Source organism: Dipodomys merriami, unplaced genomic scaffold (assembly GCF_024711535.1).
Source record: "Dipodomys merriami isolate MVZ:Mamm:240054 unplaced genomic scaffold, mDipMer1.0.p SCAF_27, whole genome shotgun sequence".
NCBI classification, from domain to species: Eukaryota; Metazoa; Chordata; class Mammalia; order Rodentia; family Heteromyidae; genus Dipodomys; species Dipodomys merriami.
Window position 1 is genome coordinate 19,484,656 of NW_027204159.1, and position 21,129 is coordinate 19,505,784.

The 21,129-nt window shown below is 35.1% G+C and overlaps 1 protein-coding gene across 1 annotated transcript in view; it reads right to left on the bottom strand.

The window, feature by feature from the left end:
* The window catches only part of Adamts19 (ADAM metallopeptidase with thrombospondin type 1 motif 19), a 251,702-nt gene that overhangs the window by 87,548 nt on the left and 143,025 nt on the right, over positions 1–21,129 (bottom strand). Inside the window, exons 11-14 of the mRNA XM_070036428.1 lie at positions 13,966–14,067; positions 7,157–7,287; positions 6,146–6,318; positions 2,403–2,527 (exon numbers count right to left, since the gene is read on the bottom strand). Of these exons, the coding sequence (XP_069892529.1) occupies positions 2,403–2,527; positions 6,146–6,318; positions 7,157–7,287; positions 13,966–14,067 (531 nt within the window). The remainder of the gene's footprint in view (positions 1–2,402; positions 2,528–6,145; positions 6,319–7,156; positions 7,288–13,965; positions 14,068–21,129) is intronic.

Below are 21,129 nucleotides of genomic sequence, written 5' to 3' on the forward strand. Positions count from 1 at the left end.
AAAACAAAAATCCAGTTTACAGAGGGCTGTGTGAGAAATAGAAATGCTTTTAATTATGTTAAATGAAGCATTTCAGTTACAAAGTCATAGTCTTAAGAAAAGTCACAATCCATTTCAGAGAACTCTAATCTATAATCTCAAGTGTCAGGAAAGACTGCATACAGATTTGTTGCTACGATTTTAATGCCTCATCAGGAAACCTGTAAACAACCTAGCTTATACAGCACAAATATATGTGAAAATCATAACAGCTTAAGGTATTACATTTGGTATTCACAATTTAAATCATTTTTGGAAAAATATATTCATTTTAGATATATACTAGTCTGTGAGATTTGTGTATGATGAACGATAGTAAAATATACTATACTATAGTAAAACAAATTATACATAGGCTAAATATCTATGGTTTTTTAATTTTTATGACATAGGTAACTAAAAATTACATTTCAAGTGACTGTCCTAATCTGCTAAAAAATAAAGGAAATTAATATATAATCATAATACCATTTCTTATGCTATTGGCACTGCATGATTCAAAGCTTTAAAACTTTATTAGCAAGCTAGCAAATATCGAGAATATTGGAGCTATGAAAGTATTTAAGTTACATGATATTCCAAATGATCCAGAATACTTATGGCTTTCTGGTTGCTTATCTATCTGTAGTTTGCACTTCATTTCAAATTTTGGCACACATGTGTTTTTATATGTGTATTTCTCATAGGGGAAAATTTCTGTCCACTTCTCAAGGGATTATATAGTATACGTTAATTACTATTGATCTAACAACACCATTTTACAGATTAGTTGATTCACCCATATATATTATAGAGTGACTTGCCTAAGAATAGAATTTCCTGATGGCTGTCATGAATTCACTGCTGTTCCTCTCTGCTGATTCTTTCACTACTAATAGATTTATTTCTCTCTATCTTCTGGAAGGTATGTCAGAACTTATGCATATTCCTTTCCTGAGGAAATGGGTATCAAAACACTAGTAAATATGAGGGCTAAAAGGTCTCAATTTATGCTGGGTGTTGAGGATCATGCCTCTAATCATAGCTACTGAAGATGTTGAAATCTGACGATCTTGATTCAAAGCCCGTCTAGGCAAAAACTCTATCTCCTATTACTCAACAAAAATACCTGGACTGCAAGTATGGCTCAAGTGGTAGAGCACCAGCTGTGAACAAGCATAAGATACTGTACAGAGGGGTGACAGTTACATGAGTAAGGTAATGAGTACATTTCTATCTAGCATTGTTACCTATCCCCTCTTTGTTTTTCCCCTATCATCCCTTCCCTCCCCACCTTCCCAATTCCTCCCTCACTCCCCACAGCTGAAGTTGTAAAGTGCATTTTCAACATAGTATCTTGCACATCATTGTTACAATGGGTCAACCTGTGTCCCTATTTAAGCATTTTGTTTTTTCCCTTCCCTTCCCCAAAGAAAATTGTATAGACAAGATGCAGAACATGCCCTGAATTTTTAAGCCCTGGTATCAGTGCCTGCCTATGCATATGGAGGAGTCTCTCTCTCTCTCTCTCTCTCTCTCTCTCTCTCTCTCTCTCTCTCTCTCTGTCTCCTATCTCTCTCTGTCTCCTATCTCTCTCCGTGTGTCTGTCTCTGTCTCCCTCTTCTCACTATAAAAGGTAACAACTGGGAATACCCACCCAATTTTTAGAGCTATAGGTTCATTTTCCCCTGATGCCCTGCCCTCTCCTTCCCATGTGATCATTGTAGGAAACTTGGTATTAAACTTCTTGTATATACAACTGTGGAAGAAGCCAACCCAATACAGCATCTCAAATATGATGAGCAAATTCTAAGAACATTTCCCCTCTGCTCTTCATACTCACTTTAACAAATTATCTATTTTTCTAAAGATAGATAAGGAAGAGCACCTCATACTCAGAAATTAAAAAGAGAAAATAAAATAAAACATACTCAGAAATTAAGAGAAAAGCAAGTGAAACATTTCAGTGTTATAAGAAACTGATCATGCATTTAAGTCAGTTGATTCATGTGTGTTGACAAATAGTTCAATATGATTAATAAGACTGCTTCTATAGTGTCGTGCTTCACTTGAGAACCTAGAGTGTCTAAGTTTTGGGTTTGAAATGTTTTGACATAAAGGTGTTACAACTTTACATTGGTGATAAACAATCAAAATCTCTGATTATCTCAATTATGGATGGATTTTCTGAGTTACTTAGCTCAAAACTTTTATCATACAAGTGAAGAAATGGAGTTTCAAAATAGATCAGACTAGCTCAAGGTCAAATAAGGACCACAAATACACCTTTTGAACCTTAATCTAAATCTTTCAACCATACTACAAAGCTTTTCAATAGTCTCATTATTTTCTCTGTACATGAGATTCCTTTTGAAATATCTTACCTGGCACCTGCCATTTGCACATATATCTAATCCCAGGTATCCACAAGAAGTTCCATCCATCACTTTTTCTGATAGGAGAACAGGCTGTTCCTTTCCAACAGAACAAAACAAGGCACATGGTTTTTCTACATCAAGAATAAAGAAATGAGAAAATAAGACCCCATTTATATATAATTGTGCCAGTACTTGGGGTTGATCTCAGGGCCTGGGCACTGTCCTTTAGCTTTTTCAATGAAGGTAGTGCTCTACCACTTGAAGCACAGCTACATTTTCAACTTTTTGGTGGATAATTGGAGTGAACAGTTTTACTTCAGTGACTATGCTATCTAGGCAGAAGACAATTATTATTTCAGGGTGAAGAATTCTTGAGGAGCTAGCAGTGAGGCAGGATGAGTGAAACCTGAGGAGGGTCAAAATGTTTTGTTTTACTATTTTATTAATATTTTTTTGTAACAGTACTGAGTGTTGAACTTTGGACCTTGTGCTTTCACTTGGTTTCTTTGATCAAGGCTGGTGTTCTACCACTTAAGCCACACTACTATTTCCAGATTTGTTCTGGTTAATTGGAGATAAAAGCCTCTCAGATTTGTCTTCCCAAGCTGGCTATGAACTGGGATCCTCAGATCTCAGCCTTCTGAATAGCTAGGATAATAGGCATGAGCCAATGGTGTCCAGCAAGGCAAAACATGTTCAAGGAGTTGTACTTTGAAGCTTTCTATAAAGGAGCTTAAAGGAGCTTAAGTGTTTCTTAACACCAGTAATATGAATATCCAAATCTGAAACTTCAGAACAATTTTCATGCTGTATTACTATTCTATTGTCTTGATAGTAGTCAGGCCCTTTACTGTTTATGAAGCTTTTATAAATAGTAGAATGGAGAATAGTTACAGTCTCTCACATCAACCTTTTCTTATGTCCTCAGTAAAGCTCCATGTATACTAAAAGGATTCTAAAAATACTAAATATTATCTAGAGACATGAAACGGAATCACTTTGCAAAGAGAAATCAGAATTGGACATTTGAAACACTTCACATGTGGTTTCTGAATACTGCTCTCAACAATCTTGAGAAGCTGGAAGAAGGCCTCTAATGTGCATGGATTTGAAATTTTCCTTTAAGAAAACATTATAAGCTGCAATAAAACATTTCAGTGTGTTCTCACACCTCAAAGTAGGTCATGTTTATTCAGTGACTGCCTACTATGTCATATCTTTGGACTTAAAAACAGTGCTATAATTGCAACACTTTCACTGTGGCTTATATACTACTTTTTCTGGAATTTTCATTGAAAACAGGAGCAAACCAAATATACAAGTAATGTAGAAAGAAGTCAGGCTCTTAGAAAATCCACTCATATTCCAAACAAGAATTCAGATAAAAAATTTAAAAATCTTTTTATAGCATATTGTCAATACATTCTGCTTAATTTAATTTTACAGATGACATAAATACTTGATGCCAATCTTCCTTCCTGAAGTATACCCTTGGAGAGGGTGACATTGTAGTGATCCGTGTAACATGCCATTACTTGGCAGGCAGCTTCTATCTTGATTTAAGAGATCAACCCTTTCCAAAATATGTATTATAGAGGGAGACAGGCAAATCTTAGCACATTGAGATTGTTAAATATCTGAATGTTAAAGCCATACATTTATTTTCTTTAAAAATGAATGTTCACTACTAAAATAATATCCATTTTACATCCTACTAGTCATAGCTTTATATGACATATAAGAATAAAATATGTGCGGGGGGGGGAAGGGGGGGAAGGAGAAGGATTGGGATTGGGGGGGGAGGGGGGAGGCTGGGAAGGGATGTGAAGGGTAAACCAAAGGAGGAGGGTGCAATGCTTGGTAAGAAATGTATGCATTATCCTGCCCATGTAATTGTAACCCCTCTGTACAGTATGTTCACAAATAAAATTAAATTAAATTAAAAAAAGAATAAAATATGTAGCCATTTGTATTTTAAAATGCCACATGCTGTTAAGACTTTAGAATTTTTTAAAAGATTGTGTAGAACATTTTCTCTTAAAGCACTATAATGTATGAAGACTACAAAGAATGAAATACTCAGCTGGTCGTTTTGGCAAAATTATCAAATCTTAGCTGTTGAATACAAATCAAAACTAAAATTAAATATCACCTTGTACCAGTGAGAAAGGTTTTTACAAAAATACTCAAGAAAATGAGTGCTGCTGGGTTCTGGTGGCTCACGCCTGTCATCTTAGCTACTCAGGAGGCTGAGATCTGAGGATCATGGTTCAAAGTTAGCCTGGGCAGAAAAGTCCTTGAGACTCTTGTCTCCAATTAACCACCCAACAGCCAGAAGTAAAGCTGTGGCTCAAGAAATAGAGCACTCAGGTACAGTACCCAGGCTCTAAGTTCAAGAGTTCAAGCTACAGTCCTGATAAAGAAAAAAAAAAGAGCAAGTGTTAATAATACTGAAGAGGAAAGATACCTTTGCACACTGCTGATGTATGTAAGGTAGAACAGCTATCACTGAAGATATGATTAAAGTCCATCAACAAATTAAAATAGAACTGCCATACAATCTGGTAACCACACTACTAATATCTTCAAAACATTTGAAATTAGTATCCACATTTCAGTGTTCATTGTAACACCATTTATAATGAACTAGAAATTGAAATAGCCTAACAGAGCAACTGATAAATGGATAAAGGAAATGTGGTATTTTACCACAATTTAATACTAGTAAGTCCTGAAAAAAGATTGGAATCTTTTCATTTGTGACCATGGATAGAGCTCATATTACTATGTTAGGTGAAAAATGCCAGCCACAGAAAGACAAATACAACATGATCTTATTCATCTGTCCAACCTAAAAAATAAAAAAAAGATTGATCCCACTTGGACATGCCTCAAGAAGTACGGTACTTGCCTAGCGAGCACAATTTTATTTATAAAAATAAATTTATAAAATACAGGCATTAGTGGCTTACATCTGTAATCCTAGAAATTTGGGAGGCTCAGATTGGGAAGACTGCTCCAGGACAGTCAGGGGAGAAAAACAGACAAAATTCCATCTCAGTGAAAGTAACCTGGACATTGTGGCACATGCTTGCAATGCAAGCCGTGACTGGAAATAGACAGATTGTGGTTGTGTACATGGCCAAGTGGGATGGAGACTCTGTCTCAAAAGTAACGAGCAGCCCGGAGCCAGTGGCTCATGTCTGTAATCCTAGTTATTCAGGAGGCTGAGATCTGAGGATCGCGGTTCAAAGCCAGCTTGGGCAGAGAAGGCCATAAAACTCTTATCTCCAATAAACCACCAGAAAATAGGAAGTGGCACTGTAGCTCAAGTAAGTCGAGTGCTAGCTTTGAGCTGAAGAGCTGAGGGACAGCGCCCAGGCCCAGAGTTCAAGCCCATGACCAGAAAAAAAAACAAAAAAACAAAAAAACAAAAAAACTAATGAGCAACACCATTTGTACCATTTTGTATTTTCACCCACAGTGTCTGAGATATGCATTGTTTGTGTCATCTTCACTAGCATTTGGTGTTTCTAACAGGTATGTAGTAATATCTCATTATATTTTAAAACTATATTTTGTTATTTCTTGTGTTTGTCATGTATCAGGAAAGAAAGAAAAAAATAAAATTCACAAATATCTAGAAGATATTCTTTAAAAAAAATAAAAGTGCTACTGCTGTTTCAAAAAAGCACCTGGGAAGATTAGAACTCGACTCAACTGAGATGGTGGTGCCCTTGCAGTCTTACCTTCGTCCATGACAGCTTGCCATGGAAGGACCTGCTTTGGGTGTGAAGTTTTAAAATTATAGGTCTGACATTGCCAGTCTCTGAACCCAGGCAAACCTGCAGGACAAGGTGGATTCTCACATACTCTGTATTGTTTTCTGGGACCATTACAATCCCTTGCTTCAGAACTTAGCCTAGAAAAAAACAGTATGAATAATCATTTTTATATTTTTATTATAAAAAATTTAAAGATCAAAAACCATTATATTAATAAAATATCTACTTTTCTGAGATGAATATTTTAAACAATATCTAGGATATTCATATGTTTATTTCTTCTAAGCAATATATGTTTTTCAACTTTAATTATCTTCTAAACTATATGAAGAATAGAAAACAACTTGTCATGAAAATGAATCAAGGGAGGAAGAGAAAGAGACTGGTTCCCATGGGGAAGTTTAGTCCTTAGAATTGTTGGTATGTTTTCAAATAAACTCATAATCTTTGACACTGCTGTGACTGAATGGTGCCACAGAGTCCTCACTGGCAGTCAGAGCAAAGGAGCTGAAATCACCTTTTCACACTGGTCTCTCTAGGCTCATTGGCAGTGAACAAGCAAATTGTACAATAAACTTTGCATGGCTCCATGAGCTATTGTTTTTCCTTTCAGCTTCTTATCATCACTTTGTTCTGTCTCTATTTTTCTAAGGTTCTACCTAATTTGCACTTTTTTCACAGTTCTTTTAAATAATGATACACTTTCTAATACATATTTTATGCTTAAATACATTTTACTGGATTCATTAAAAAAACTTTTGTCGTTTCCCTCATTTTATTCTGGCCTGTATTTTCATATAAAAGGGAATGTGTATATAAAATAAATAAATAAATAATTCAAGGAAGTTTTTAGTTTACCAAAGTGGAGTAGAAATTAAAGAATTTCTCTGTCTTTACAACATAGATTATGGGTAAATCTTTGCATTTCCAAATTGAAGAAAAGTTCCCTCTCCTAATTTAGGAATTGCGAGTTACCCAGGACATCTGCGTTCTCGACTGCTGGTCCCAGAGCTGCAGGTTCGGCTGCAGGAACTCCACATGCTCCATTCTCCAGCCCGGTGCTCAGGTGCTGGGATCCTACTGGTACACTCTCCAGCCTTACACCACTATTCCAAAAGTTATGTCTTAGGTGAACAAATCAAGGCACAAGGCAAAGTCATTCACTGGCCTATACAGTCACTGGAATTAAGGTAGGTAAACTAGTTCTACTATGGCTCAAAATACAAGAAATTGCAAAAGATAATAAATAAGTACTGAGAGTGAGGGAAGGGGTGATATTGTTGACAGAGAAATATACTCTTTACCTGATTTATGTAACTGCACCCCTCTGTACATCCCCTTTAATATATATTATATATATAGAGAGAGGGGGGTGGGGGAGACAGTCCTAGTGCTTGAACTCAGAGCCTGGGTACTGTCCCTGAGCTTGTTTTGCTCAGGGCTATCACTTTACCACTTAAGACACAACACCACTTCTGGCCTTTTCTGTTTATGTGGCACTGAGGAATCAAACCCCGGGCTTCATACATGCTAGTCACTAAACCACCTTTTCAGCCCCATCAACAATATTTTTGTTAAAGAGTAACTTGGCACACATTTTTGTCATAGTAGTATAATGATCAAATTCTCAAAGTTCTCACATCTTGAGATCAGTACCCAGCAGTACAGTGCAGTAGTACTGTCACACTGAAAACTTAATACCTGTGATAGAGTTAGGGTGAAGGTAATGGACAGAGAATCCAAAGTTGCAAAACCAGAAAAGAAAAGCTAAGACATTCTGAGAAACAGAATTTGAAACAGATACAAGAAGCATAGTCATGTATACAGATGGGAAAATCATCAATAAATGTATTTCTGAAACTAGGTTAAAGCAGCCATTTAGTTTAAGGATGCAGGTGGACCTGTTGCAACAATGAGAAGTACAAGTTGTCATGTCCAAAACGAGCTTTACAACGTCGGTGGAGGGGGGGAAGGGGGGGAAGGAGAAGGACTGGGATTGGGGGAGAGGGGGGAGGCTGGGAAGGGATGTGAAGGGTAAACCAAAGGAGGAGGCTGCAATGCTTGGTAAGAAATGTACGCATTATCCTGCCCATGTAATTGTAACCCCTCTGTACAGTATGTTCACAAATAAAATAAAATAAAATTTAAAAAAAGCAGCCATTTATACAAATTTAACCATTTTTATTAACAATGTCAGTAATGTATTTTGTTTTAGGACTTTATGCTTTCTTTTCTTCTGGAAGACTTACTGTTATATTTCAAACATAAATATGTAAACAAAGTTTTTCTTCTGAAAACTTTCTTTTTTTCTAATTCAGAAAAATCACACTGATAATGGTCCAAGCAAACATGTTAGAAACATTAACAAAATCATATTGAGAATAATAAGAAAAGATCAGGGACATTTACTTTACTGATCATAAAATAAAATTGTTGAGCAAGTTGTTTTAAAGAAATTACTGTTCAGAATTTCATTTCTTTTCAAAGTGTGACTATTCACCTAATTACCTTGTTACCTAGGCTTTAATCAGGGATTGAATGAAATATTAAGTGCGTTGATAACATATAATGGAGATGAAGTACAGTACATTAATAAATACATATCATTAATATTACCAATGATAGTTTCCAGAAATCTACCAAAATTCTGTTAACTCTGGTATTTCTATTTCTTTTTTCTTTTCATGCTGGGCCTGAGGCTTGAACTTAAGGCTTGTACTGTACTACTTGAGCCACAGCTCCACTTTTGGCTCTTTTTCCTTTTCCCTTTCCCTTTCTCTTTTTCTTTCCTTTCCTTTTCATAATTACAGATAAGGGTCTCACAGACTTTCCTGCCTGGACTGGCTTTGAAACACAATCCACCAATCTTAAATCTCCTGAGTAGGTAGAATTACAGGTGTGAGCTACCAGCGCCCCACCATTCGGATATTTCTTGATCTTCCTTGACTTAAATTTATTTTAGGTGCATGTTTTATGTTTTATAAGAGAATATTTAGAAGATGACGCTATTACTTTTAGTTTAACTCAGTAAACGTTTCAATCTGTGATAAAATAACTCGTCTTTGTAGATTTTTCTAATAATGTCAGAACTCAAATTCAATCTCTTTCAAATTTAAGAAGTTTTAAATTTAACCGTGCAGTTCTTATCATTGAGCTAGGGTGGTCTTTAAACAATTGGGGATTTGGTAGGAAGAGGAGGAGTAAAAATTGGAAAAGAAGGAAAACAGAGAGAAAACTTCTGCACCACTTACTGGTTTTAAGAGCTTAACATTATCAGTTATTGGCAAGAATGCTAATGTACAAGGTGTCAAACTTCAGTTCATTTGCAATGTGCTGGCCTATTTAAGGTTTCCCTGTCCCCATTGGGTGTATACTGTCCATTTAGCAGCAGTCTGGCAGTAAAAGGCTGAGCCAGAGTTCATAACAAACTGAGATTATTTAGAGAAGGAGTTGGATCTAGACTTGCACATAACTTGAACTACAACACATCTGGCAGGTGAAGAAATCTGGAAACTGACATACAAGCCTATGTGGATATACAAATCTGTGGAGTTTCGATAAAGGACTGCAAAACACCTGAGGTTTCTCACATTTCAGAGAATCAGAGCTCCGCATGGAACTAGAGGAACTAACTTTTGTGCCTTTTAGATGATGCTTGCTAAATATAAGGAAAGTGCTCACTGGTTGTTTTTAATTAGACCGTGAACACATGTTTTCTAGAGGCTTTTCCTTAGGTTGGCCTCAAATGGCAATTCCCCTTGTCTCAGCACCCTGAGGAGCTAGCAGGAATGTGCCCCCAGTACTCAGTTATACAGTACAGTTTGTTGGATTCATATATAAAATGATCCTAATGATGATTCCCATAAAATTGCGAGTGCCATATATTATATGTTTGTACTTTTCAGCCTGTATAGCACACAGGTTTCAAAACCCAGAATTTTTCTGGTATATGATCCTGATTGATGAAAGTTCTAAAGGAATATATAATATTGACAATTTCTGGGACAAGACATGGTTTAAAAATCTGAATGTACTATGGTTTGAACTTTCCATGTGCAAGAAGTCCATGAGAATGTGTGATTAGAAGAAGTCATGAGTGTGTCAAAGTATCCTGGTCCAAATCTGGACACACTATGGAAGAGGGCAAAGAAAAGGAAGAAAGCCCAAGGCTCGTTATATATGCACGTGAAGGTCATGAGGATGTTACAGTCTTATTTATTTCCAACAAAAAGTGATAAGTGCAAATTTAGGGATCTCAACTTTGAAAAGTAAACAACTAAACTGTATTACATAAAACTCTTCACATAAATTTACAGTCCTAGTAAACTTATAATTAACTTTCCTTCTCCCTATTTGAGACAACACAGTAATACACATATGCATATAAAATAAATGTTCATATGCATATACTCACATAGTGATACATGTACATAATAGAACACATATGCATATAGTCATATACATATAAATATATATTTATACATTTATTAGATTTTAATCACATTTATCAACTCTAATCTCTGATAAATACAAATTGTAAATATATACTAAGATGCAATTGTACAAAGATAACAGCTAAACAAAAGAGAAAAAATCTGTTTCTTTGGAAATGCTGTCTAAAATGGAATATTAATCATCTCATTGTGTGTGTGTGTGTGTGTGTGTGTGTGTGTGTGTGTGTGTGTGTGTGTGTGTGTGTGTAGGCATGAAGGCTTGAATTCAGGGCTGTGAGCTTTCATGTGGCTCATGCTGGTGCTCTGCCACTTGAGCCATGCCTCCAGTTTCAGCTTTTTGCTGGTTAGGTAGAGATAAAAGTCTCATATGGCTTTGCCTGCCAGGCTGGCTTCCAACTGAGGTCTTCAGTTCGAGCCTTCTGAATAGGTAGGATCACAAACATGAGTCATCAGTGCCTGGCTTTCTATGTCCTTTTGAATCACCGAATTCTGTAGATAGGTTCTCAGACTTAAATTCACTTAGAGAACTAAATTTATGCAGTACAGTTGACATCATTAGTGTTATAAGTGCTTAGTATGTATAATTTTTTGTGAGTTTGCATTGCACAGAGCTCGAAGTGTTTTGTGTGAGGTTGCCAGCATTCCAATATTTTACCACCATCCTACACAACATAAGTGGCATTGAAAGCTATTTATATGATTGTTTCTATAACAACTAGAACAGAAGAAACAGAACCAGAAAAAAACATACATTGTCTAAGAGACTAAGTCAGTCAGCTATTTCAATTCACTAAGCATGTGATTATGGAAATAAAATATACTTTGATGACCAATTACAGTTTCAGTTGCTGAAGGAGTGTTTAATTTAGAGATCTCAAGAATATTTCAGCCAGGTGCCAATGGATCATTCCTGGATCTCATTTACTTATCAGGTAAAGATTGGGAAGATGGAGGTTTGAGGCTAGGCAAGACAAAGAGTTTGCAAGATCTTATGTCAACAAATAGATGGGCATAATGGTATGTGCCCTTCATCCCAAATATAGCAGGAAGCTGGCCCAGGGAAAAAGTGAGGAACTTTCTCAAAATTAACTGGGGCAAAAAGCGCTGTAAACATAACTCAAGAAATAAAGTGGTTGCACAGCAAGTGGCATCCCTGAGTTCAAATCAGAGAACTTCCAAAACATAAAAAAAAATCTCAAAATCATGAAAAAAGTCACAATACAAAAAGATTTAGGATCATAGATTATAAAAATAGAGATGTTAAAGAAAGAAGTAAATGAGATGAATGGCTATGTAATTCTTAAAGACTCAAAGCTGAATGGTTAGTCATGTCTATGTATTACTGCTTTAGAGATGCAGGGATGGTGGAAATTATTGCCATGGCAGGGTTTTATTACTCAGCAATGTTATTCGTAGTATTGCCTGGTAAAAAATGAGGCAGACTAAAATTCTGACTACTTAAGTTTCCTTTGAGGAACTATTTTCTTATTGATCATATCTAGTGCTAAAATATTTCTATCCTTGGCAAAAAAAAGAGTTTACATTTATACAAGGTGTATACTATTTCCCTTTTGTTAATTGGTGAAATTACAGAAATAATAAATGGCTAATTTGCTTATATAAAGAATTCAAGGATGATATAGATAAAAGTTGTAGTCACTCTCACTGCTCTTTGGCTTACTCCCATTGAATGCCACTTTCTTTCCCAAAGGTTAACTGCTGATTAGTTTGTAATTTATATTTTCAAACTAAATTTTATGAGTCTAAAATTACATATGTATGTTCACATCTGTTTGCAACCTCTGCTTTCCTTAAGTCTCAAATAGCATAACATAAAGAATCATTTTTTTTTTGACATACCTGTATTAACCTCCATGTCTCCTGGATTTTTTATGTTGATATGTACTTATCTAACTCACTTTTTTTGTGCTGGAACTGGGCACTGTCCCTGAACTTTTTTTGATTAGTACTCTAAGACATAAACCATGCTTTTCCTTATGAGTTTTTGGTGGATAACTGGAGATAAGGGTCTCACAGACTTTCCTGCCTGGTCTGGCCTTAAAGCAAAATCCTTAATTCTCACTCTCCTGAGTAGCTAGGATTTTAAGTGTGAGCCTCCAAACTTAGGTTCAATGGTCTGCTACTTAATATTTTTTGTTTTGTACTTCTCACCATTGTTGGTTGCCTGCTCACATGGTCAGCCTTGTGTATACATGAGGGTACCTGTGGTTCTTCGGGCATATGCTTAAGTATTAACTCAGGAAGAGTTTCCGGAAATAAGCTATAGGTTTTCATCTTTTTTGCAGTGATGAGTTTTTAAAATATTCCACATAAGTTAATTTTTTAAGTAACTCACACCCAGGAAATCTGTGTATGGATGCTGCCATTTGTTTTTAAATATAATGAACAATCATGTCCTTCAAAAGTCAGGTTTCTAATCTTAGCATTAATGAACAAAAAGAAAAGCATTCCACATTATTGTTTTCCTACACAAGTTCAAAAATTATGTGGCGTATTGACCTCTAATTTTTGTTTTCAGTTCACCATAAGTACACATGGGATCAAAATACTTCATATTCCTGAATGGAAAACTATGCTTCAGCAACAATGATTCTGATCTTGAAACATATACCCAAAATTTCCTTAGCCCTCATAAAGCATGCTTAATTAATTTAGCCAAACATTTGATAATCTCCAAATGTCAATTTGAATATTCTATTTATAGTGCTCATATTGACCAGAAAAAATAAAAGATACTCAGTTGTGCTCCAGAGACAATATTTTTTAATAAGATTTTTTTATTGTGAAAATACTGTACAGAGGGGTTACAATTACATGAGCAAGGTAATGAGTACACTTCTTATCAAGCATTGTTGCCTCTTCCTTTTTCCTCTCCCATCCCTTCCCTCCCATTGCCACAACTACTACACCCCTGCCCCCTCCCCGCCACCTAAATTGTAAAGTTCATTTTTCAACATAGCACAGAGACAATATTTTTCAGTTGAAAGGATTCACTGCTTCCAGAAGTTTTGATAATTATGCTATTATTGTGCTTATTTTACTTCTGTTTAAATAATAAAAACAAAAAACTCATTTTTTGTGAAAGTGCTACATAAATCTAATTCAGTATTGTAATTAACAGCAATAAAAATATCACTATTAATGAAGCATCCATAAGGTTGATAAAATATAAAACTTAAAAAACTAAAGATTGGCAAAATGCTCACATTTGCGTGAGGCAAATTATTCCATCAAAGTTAAGATGGATACCTGTGTATCCATCCTGGCAAGAGAAGACACAAGTGAATTCAAGGAACAGGAATGACATACCTTACCCGGGAGACAGTCTGTCCCATCCATGGGCGGATCAAGTTTGCTCCTGCATTCTTTCTCACCTTCTACTCTGCACCATAGCCCCATACAAATCACATTCTGTAAAGAAGAGCACAGGGGCTACAAGTGTCAGTTGAAGTAAAAAATATTTGATAGAACAATAGTATTTGTATAAAAATGTATTATAGGTACTGTTAATATTTTAAAAAATAGCTAGCATAATACATAGGTTATTTATACTTGACACAAGGGTAATGCATAGAAATGGAAATTTTGCTTAATAAAATTAAATCTTAGCTGGTGGTTTAATGCAATCCTAGCTACTCAGGTGGTTGAGATCTGAGGATCTCTGTTCAAAGCCAGCCTGGACAGGAAAATCTGTGATATTCTTATCTCCAATTAATCACTGAAAAAGCCAGAAGTGGCACTGTGGCTTAAGAGGTAGAGTGCTAGCCTTGAACAAGAAAAGGAGCTCAGGCCCAATGCCCAAGCCCAGAGTTCAAGCCCCATGAACACTCTCCCCCCCCCCCCCAAAAAAAGAACAGAGGGAAAAAGAGAAAAATAAAAAGATAAAGGAAAAAAAGAAAGAAAAGAAACAGGAAGGACTACACTCCCATTTGCTGAAAAAAGGAAGGCTGTTGACAATAGTTTGATAAATATAAGGGCTATTTTGGGAGGTTTACTCTGGTAAATATACTCAAAACAGACTAAAAATAACAACAAAAGTCAAGCTAATTTATAATCTACTAAATACATTAAGAAGAAAATATTTAAATTAATATTTCAAACAGGAATATTACAAATCTAATACTGAGTATGCTACAACTGCTAAAGTATTATCTTCCTACTTACATCCATTTAAAAGTTTGTAAAGTTTTTTCTTTCTTTTTTGTTTATGTGTGGTTGCAGCCTTGAACCCAGGACCTGGATGCTGTCCCTGGGCTCTTCAGCTCAAGGCAAATGCCACAGACCACTTTCAGCTTTCTGGTGGTTAATTGGAGATAAGAGTCTCATGAACTTTCCTGCCCAGGGTAGCTTTGAATCGTGATCCTCAGATTTTAGCTTCCTGAGAAGGAAGGAATACATGCATGAGCTACCAGGCCTGTAAACTCTTAAATTTATCATCCATGATGAGTGCAATATATTTTAATTACTCCATGCTATCTTCTGTGAAAGATGTTTTTCCTGTTTCAAAATACTTCAAACAAATACAAGATATAATTTATCTTGTGTGCTTTTTATTTGCATTTTTCTCAGAAATTCATGCAGGGAATTATTTTAAAGAATGCCTACATAATATTGCTCCCCTTCAATATTTTATGCTCTTGAAATTCAACAGAAACAACTTGTTAATCATGTCTTTTTGTGGATGTATTTACATATCAATCTCTAACTTGACTATTTGAATTTCTAAACATTTGATATAATTCAAGAGCTTTCTCTCAAGAATGTTTTAATATTGCAGAGTCTAATGCTAGATTTTCACCAAAGAATGATCTATTCAATATGTTGTTTTATAAAATAACTATTTCTGTCAAGCTCATTAGTTATCTAATGCTTACAGAACTAAAAATTTAGTATTCTATATTGTAATTTTAGAATAATACTTGCTTTCTGAGCACTGTAGTGGTCTAAACTGGGATATTCCATCATTATCTGCTATCCAAAACAGCATGTATTGTAATAGATTCTTATTTATACTGAGAGCATAGGAAGCAAATTTGGTAGCTTTTCAAGATAAGAATAGCCAACTAAACTAAAGCACTCAGAGGAGATACTGTGCACATGTTTGGTTCTGGAGTCTAGAGAACTTGTATTAAGTAAATTACTGTCTTTTTCTAAAAAACAACTCAAGTGAAGGAATTCAAAGTGAACTCTCAAAAGCACGGCAGAAGATATAGTATAGGCTTTTTTACCTTTAAAGAGAGGAATGTCTCAGCTAGAGCTAGGTAATACTATGCTCTTCCTAAGAGTAGGGTAGAATAAGAAGCTTAAAATACTCACATATTCTTTTTTTATTTGCTTTGCATAACCACTTACTTCATCAATTAAGAAAAGTATTTCCAAATTTAAAATATTTTGCATGGGACTTCACAACGGATATAAACTACTCATAATTTTAAACCATGTTGATAAAATAATATAGATAATACTTATTCATTTTTCTTCCCAGTGAAAAAAAATCATTAAGAACACAAAATATTAGATATTTGTCCCAAGAAGACTTTTATATCTAACTTACTAAAGTACACTATATAATTGAATGGAAATTTAATTGTGTACTAATATACTATGGTTTATCTCCAAAATAACTTGTACCCATTTTTCAGTCTTTTAAGATGTTCTGAACTGGGTGTGGTGGTACAGGTCTAGAATTCCAATACATGGGAGGCTCAAGCAGGAGGATAGTGATTTGGAGGACAGTTTGGGTTATAGCCTGGGTCCAGGGCTATCTAGAGTGCCCAATAAAGAATCAGTCTTTAAAAAATCTAAAGTTTGTCCCAAAGCAATTTCAGATACATACACATGGAAGCAATAATCTCTGAACATGCAACCCCTTACTCTTCAATATATTAGCTCCCAAACTACAATTTCAATAACTACATATTTTATAATGAATGTAGCTCAGTTATGGAATACTGTTGTAAAACCTACTTTCCAATTACATCATACTACCTGTTATTGTCCTATAATGAGTTGATATTAAAAACTCATAATTAATCTTCCCCAGATGATTATATCTTATCTAAGTTCTTTAAAGAAAAAATAATGGATACATTTCTAAAATTATTGTAACACTAATACCAAAAGGAATTCTAAAAAACTGTAAGAATAGATGTCTGCCCTATTTTATGCCCTTGAATTTGAACATACTACACAACTTTTGCCAGATGATTATTAAAAAAACATAAAAAGTGCACCATGATCATGTGGCTGTTTTCCCCAGAACACAAAGATATTTTAACATTAGGGATTTAATGAATGTAATCAAAGTTATCAGTAACTTAAACTTTTATGACATTTGTATCCATAAAGAATATGTGATATGATTTAATATTTAAAAATTTTTATATATAAGCCATTAGAAGAAACTTACTTACTACTAAATATTATCTTTGTATAATCTCCAGTTAAATAAATCACAGGAAGAGATAAAAGCTTTCTTTTGAGATAAGAACATGGTAAAGACTATATCTTGGCACCAATATAAGGATGTACATGCATGATGTATTCAAAGAAGAAATAATAGTAAAATGAAACTGCCAATCCTGATGTCAGCTGAAATTTTATTCAAGACTGAAAGATAAAGATCCATTCAAGGAAACAAAAACTAATGCTTGCTGCCAACAGGTCTATATAATAGATACTTTATACTTCTCAATGATATTCATTGAGAAAAATGGAATATGATCTTACAGCAAAGGATGAAAAGCAATGGAAAACAAAGAGAATGGCAAAAATGAAGTGACTGAAGTTTAGTCATTAATTGTAATTCTTTTTTAGTGGAAATTTTTTTAATCTGTATCTTTTATGTGTTAGAAACTTTATCCCTTAACAAATAAGGTTTGGCCACTGATAGATAAGTTTCAAGTTTCTTACACTTTAAGACTGTTAATGACAGAGTTGTTCAACCGGTATGGGAAGAAAAATGTAGTTCAGCAGGAAGCTGCAAAAGATCCTTCAGTTCAATACACTAGGAAGTGTTGAAATTAGTGAATAGAGCAGTCAACATCTGTGGGCTGAAGTCCCAAAGAAAAGTATGAGAAGGAAATACTTGAAATATTTGAAAGATAAAAGTTCCAGAATTAAGAGGATCTTTGCAGATCCTCTATCCCACTGGTAAATTAAGTTCCCCAAAACCAACATTCCTGAAAGGTAATAATTAATAACTATGCCCTGTAGTCTTTAGGAATAGCACAAAGACAACCAAATTTTGAGGGCAAACTAGAGAAATCGGTACCAAAGAAATTAATCATTTTAAAAACTTTGACCATAAAGATGTCATAATTTGACTCTGGTCTCTGAGACAATGGTGAGAAACACACCATCATAAAGAAAGAAACTGAGATAGACAAAGCTACAAAAACTATAGAAAGATCCCCACAAGAAACTAAGATTTTCAATGGACTTTGACTCATTCATACACAACACACACCACAGATAACCTAGAACTGTTTCACTGTACAAAAGACCAAGCTTAAAAAAAAAAAAAAAAAGACCAAGCTTACAGTTGAAATCTAATGAATTTAATTACCTGTGAAAACAAAAACTAAGAAATTCTTTGAAGGAATATTATAGAATCCAAAATCTGTATACATGAGCCAGCAAACTCCTTTCCCTAAAAGGTGTTTAAAGAGTATATATCTCATGTTTGTGAGTTGTATGGGCTTTGTTTTAGTATGCAACACTTTCAATGTCACTTGAACGTAGCTCTGGAGAATACATAAACAAGTAGCTTTGAGGGCATGCTATGTACAAGACCTGGGAGTTATTCCCTCCTTAGGGTCACAGTTTGTTGATTCATCAAGTATAAATCAGAAGATATTCATAAAAATAAAGAACCAGGAAAATGAAAAACCAGTTCAACACCGAGATTACCAATGAGCAGCAATTTTCATTAAAAATTAAAATAACATTGCAAATCTATTCACTGAAGTAAAGGAAATTAACATAGAATGAAAGGAAAGATACCTACGAGATTAAAAAACTCAGATATTTCAAGGAACTAAATAGATGGTTTAACTGCAGAATGAAAATTATGGAGAAAAATAATCATTAAACTTGAAAATAGGTAAAGTATAATTATCCAATTGGAAGGGGGATGACTAAAGACCATGAATAAGCTGCAGAAACTGGTGAGGTTATATTAAAATGTCTGAAATGTTTAATTGGATTATTAGAAGTGGAGAAGTGGGAAAGTACCTAAAGGAAAGATCACACAAAAAAAAACTTACCAAAGTTGGTAAATGGCAAAACAACAAAGCTTGAATATCAACTCAGCAAGTCCAATATGCCCTGAGTTAGATAAATAAGCAGAAAAGCATGTAAGCACACAAATTTTGGAAATCAAAAATAAAGAATGTAAAGGAAAAAGTGGGGGAGAAAAGGAAGACTTTTGAAATATAAAAAGAAAGAACAAAGATCAATGCAGGTTTTTTCACATTTGCAGAAATTTTATTTCAAAGACAACATGAATAGACATTTTTTCAGATGAATAAAACTGAAGACAATCTGTCAAATCAAAAAGAATGGATATTATACCATGGAAAGACTTGAAAAAAATATATTACGCAAAGTAAGTCAGACACAGAAAAACATGGGTTGCGTGGTTTCCCTCATTTGTGGTAACTAGAATTCTAGTGCCTACAATTTACAAGTAAACACACTGGGTGTAGAGCAAGTGGTTGCAAATGAATAGATTCTATGGAGTGCCAAAGAGTGTAATTCAAAAAAAAAAAAAAGGGAGGGCTGGGAAGGTGGCTCAGTGGTAGAGTGTTTGCCTTGCATGCCTGAGGCCCTGGGTTCGATTCCTCAGCACCACATTAGCAAAAAGAAAAAAGACGGAAGTGGCGCTATGGCTCAAGTGGTAGAGCACTAGCCTTGAGCTGAAGAGCTGAGGGACAGCACCCAGGCCCATAGTTCAGGCCCCACGACCGGACCCCCCAAAAAAAGGAAGTCGAAGGCCAATAAAATAAGTACCTGGAGATGACTTCTCTTTCACAAGAGGGTAGGAGGAGACAAGCTGAGAGGGGTAGAAAAATGAAGCAGGGAAGGGGAAGAATACAGGCAAGAAGTCATGTGTATACCATAGAATTAAGAAATATATAAGGGATGGGGTAGGTTGAAGTGGGGGTGAAGATGTTGAAGTGACGACACAGCTCATGATGCACTGTATACACATAAACTTCTTTTTTAAGAAGCAAAAATATTAAATACATAACCTAAAATTAAGTAACAGAAGGAGTGGGTTGGGAGGGGAGGGGAGAGTGTTGAAGGGGTAACAGTGATCAAGATGCACTGCATTCATAAATTGATCCAGTGAATGTCAACTCCTTTGTACAAGTACTTAAAGATAATACAAATATTTAAAAAAAGCAAATAAATCAAGAAAGGAAATGAATAAAGAAGAGTAAAAATGAGAAGACCAGGAAGAAAGAAGATGGTGGAAAATTAACAGGGAACCAACAGAGCTCTCTCCAGAGAAGAAGAATTTTAGGGACCTAACAAATAATCTGCATCTAGAGAGTCATACCAAGGAAGCTATAATTATATGGAGCTTTATATCAAAAAGAAAATTATAAGCAGCCTGTTTAATAACACAGATTTAAGGAGAGGAGGGAAGATGGCAAAGGGTCAACAGGGCACCTACACAGCTCTCTCTCTCTGAGAAACTCTTCAATGAAATGGAAAGCAAAAGATCACTACCAAATTCATTCCATGAAGCCAGCACAACCTCATCTTAAAACCTGACAAAGACTCATCAAAGAAAAAGAACTATAGACCCATTTCTTTAATGAACATTGAAGCAAAACTTCTCAATAATATTATGGCAAACTGACTTCAACAACTAAGAAAAAGTCAAACACTCCCTAGCCATAAAAGAAATGCAAATCAAAACAACATTAAAATACCACCTCACCCCAGTTAGAATGGCAAAAATCAAGAGCTCTAATAACAACAGATGCTGGAGGGGATGTGGACAGAAGGGAACCTTACTTCATTGTTGGTGGGAGTGTAAACTTGTTCAACCACTTTGGAAAGTAGTATGGAGGTACCTCAAAAGACTCCATATAGAGCTCCCCTATACCCAGCAATCCCACTTTTGGGCATTTACCCAAATGTCTACAAACAAGACCACACTAAAGCTACCAGGGGTGGGGAGATGGGATGGGATGGGGAAACAAAGGAGGAGGCAACAATGCTTAATAAGAAATGTACTCATTATCTTGCCCATGTAATTGTACAGTATTTTCACAATAAAAAATAAATAAAAATTTAAAAAAAGAAAAAGTCAAACACTATGCTCAAATGAGATTCATTCCAGGGATATAAAGCTGGTTCAATATATGCAAGTGAATTAATGTAATTCAACACATCAACAGGAATAAGGACAAGAATGACCTGTTCACCTTAATAGATGCAGAATAAGCATTTGATAAG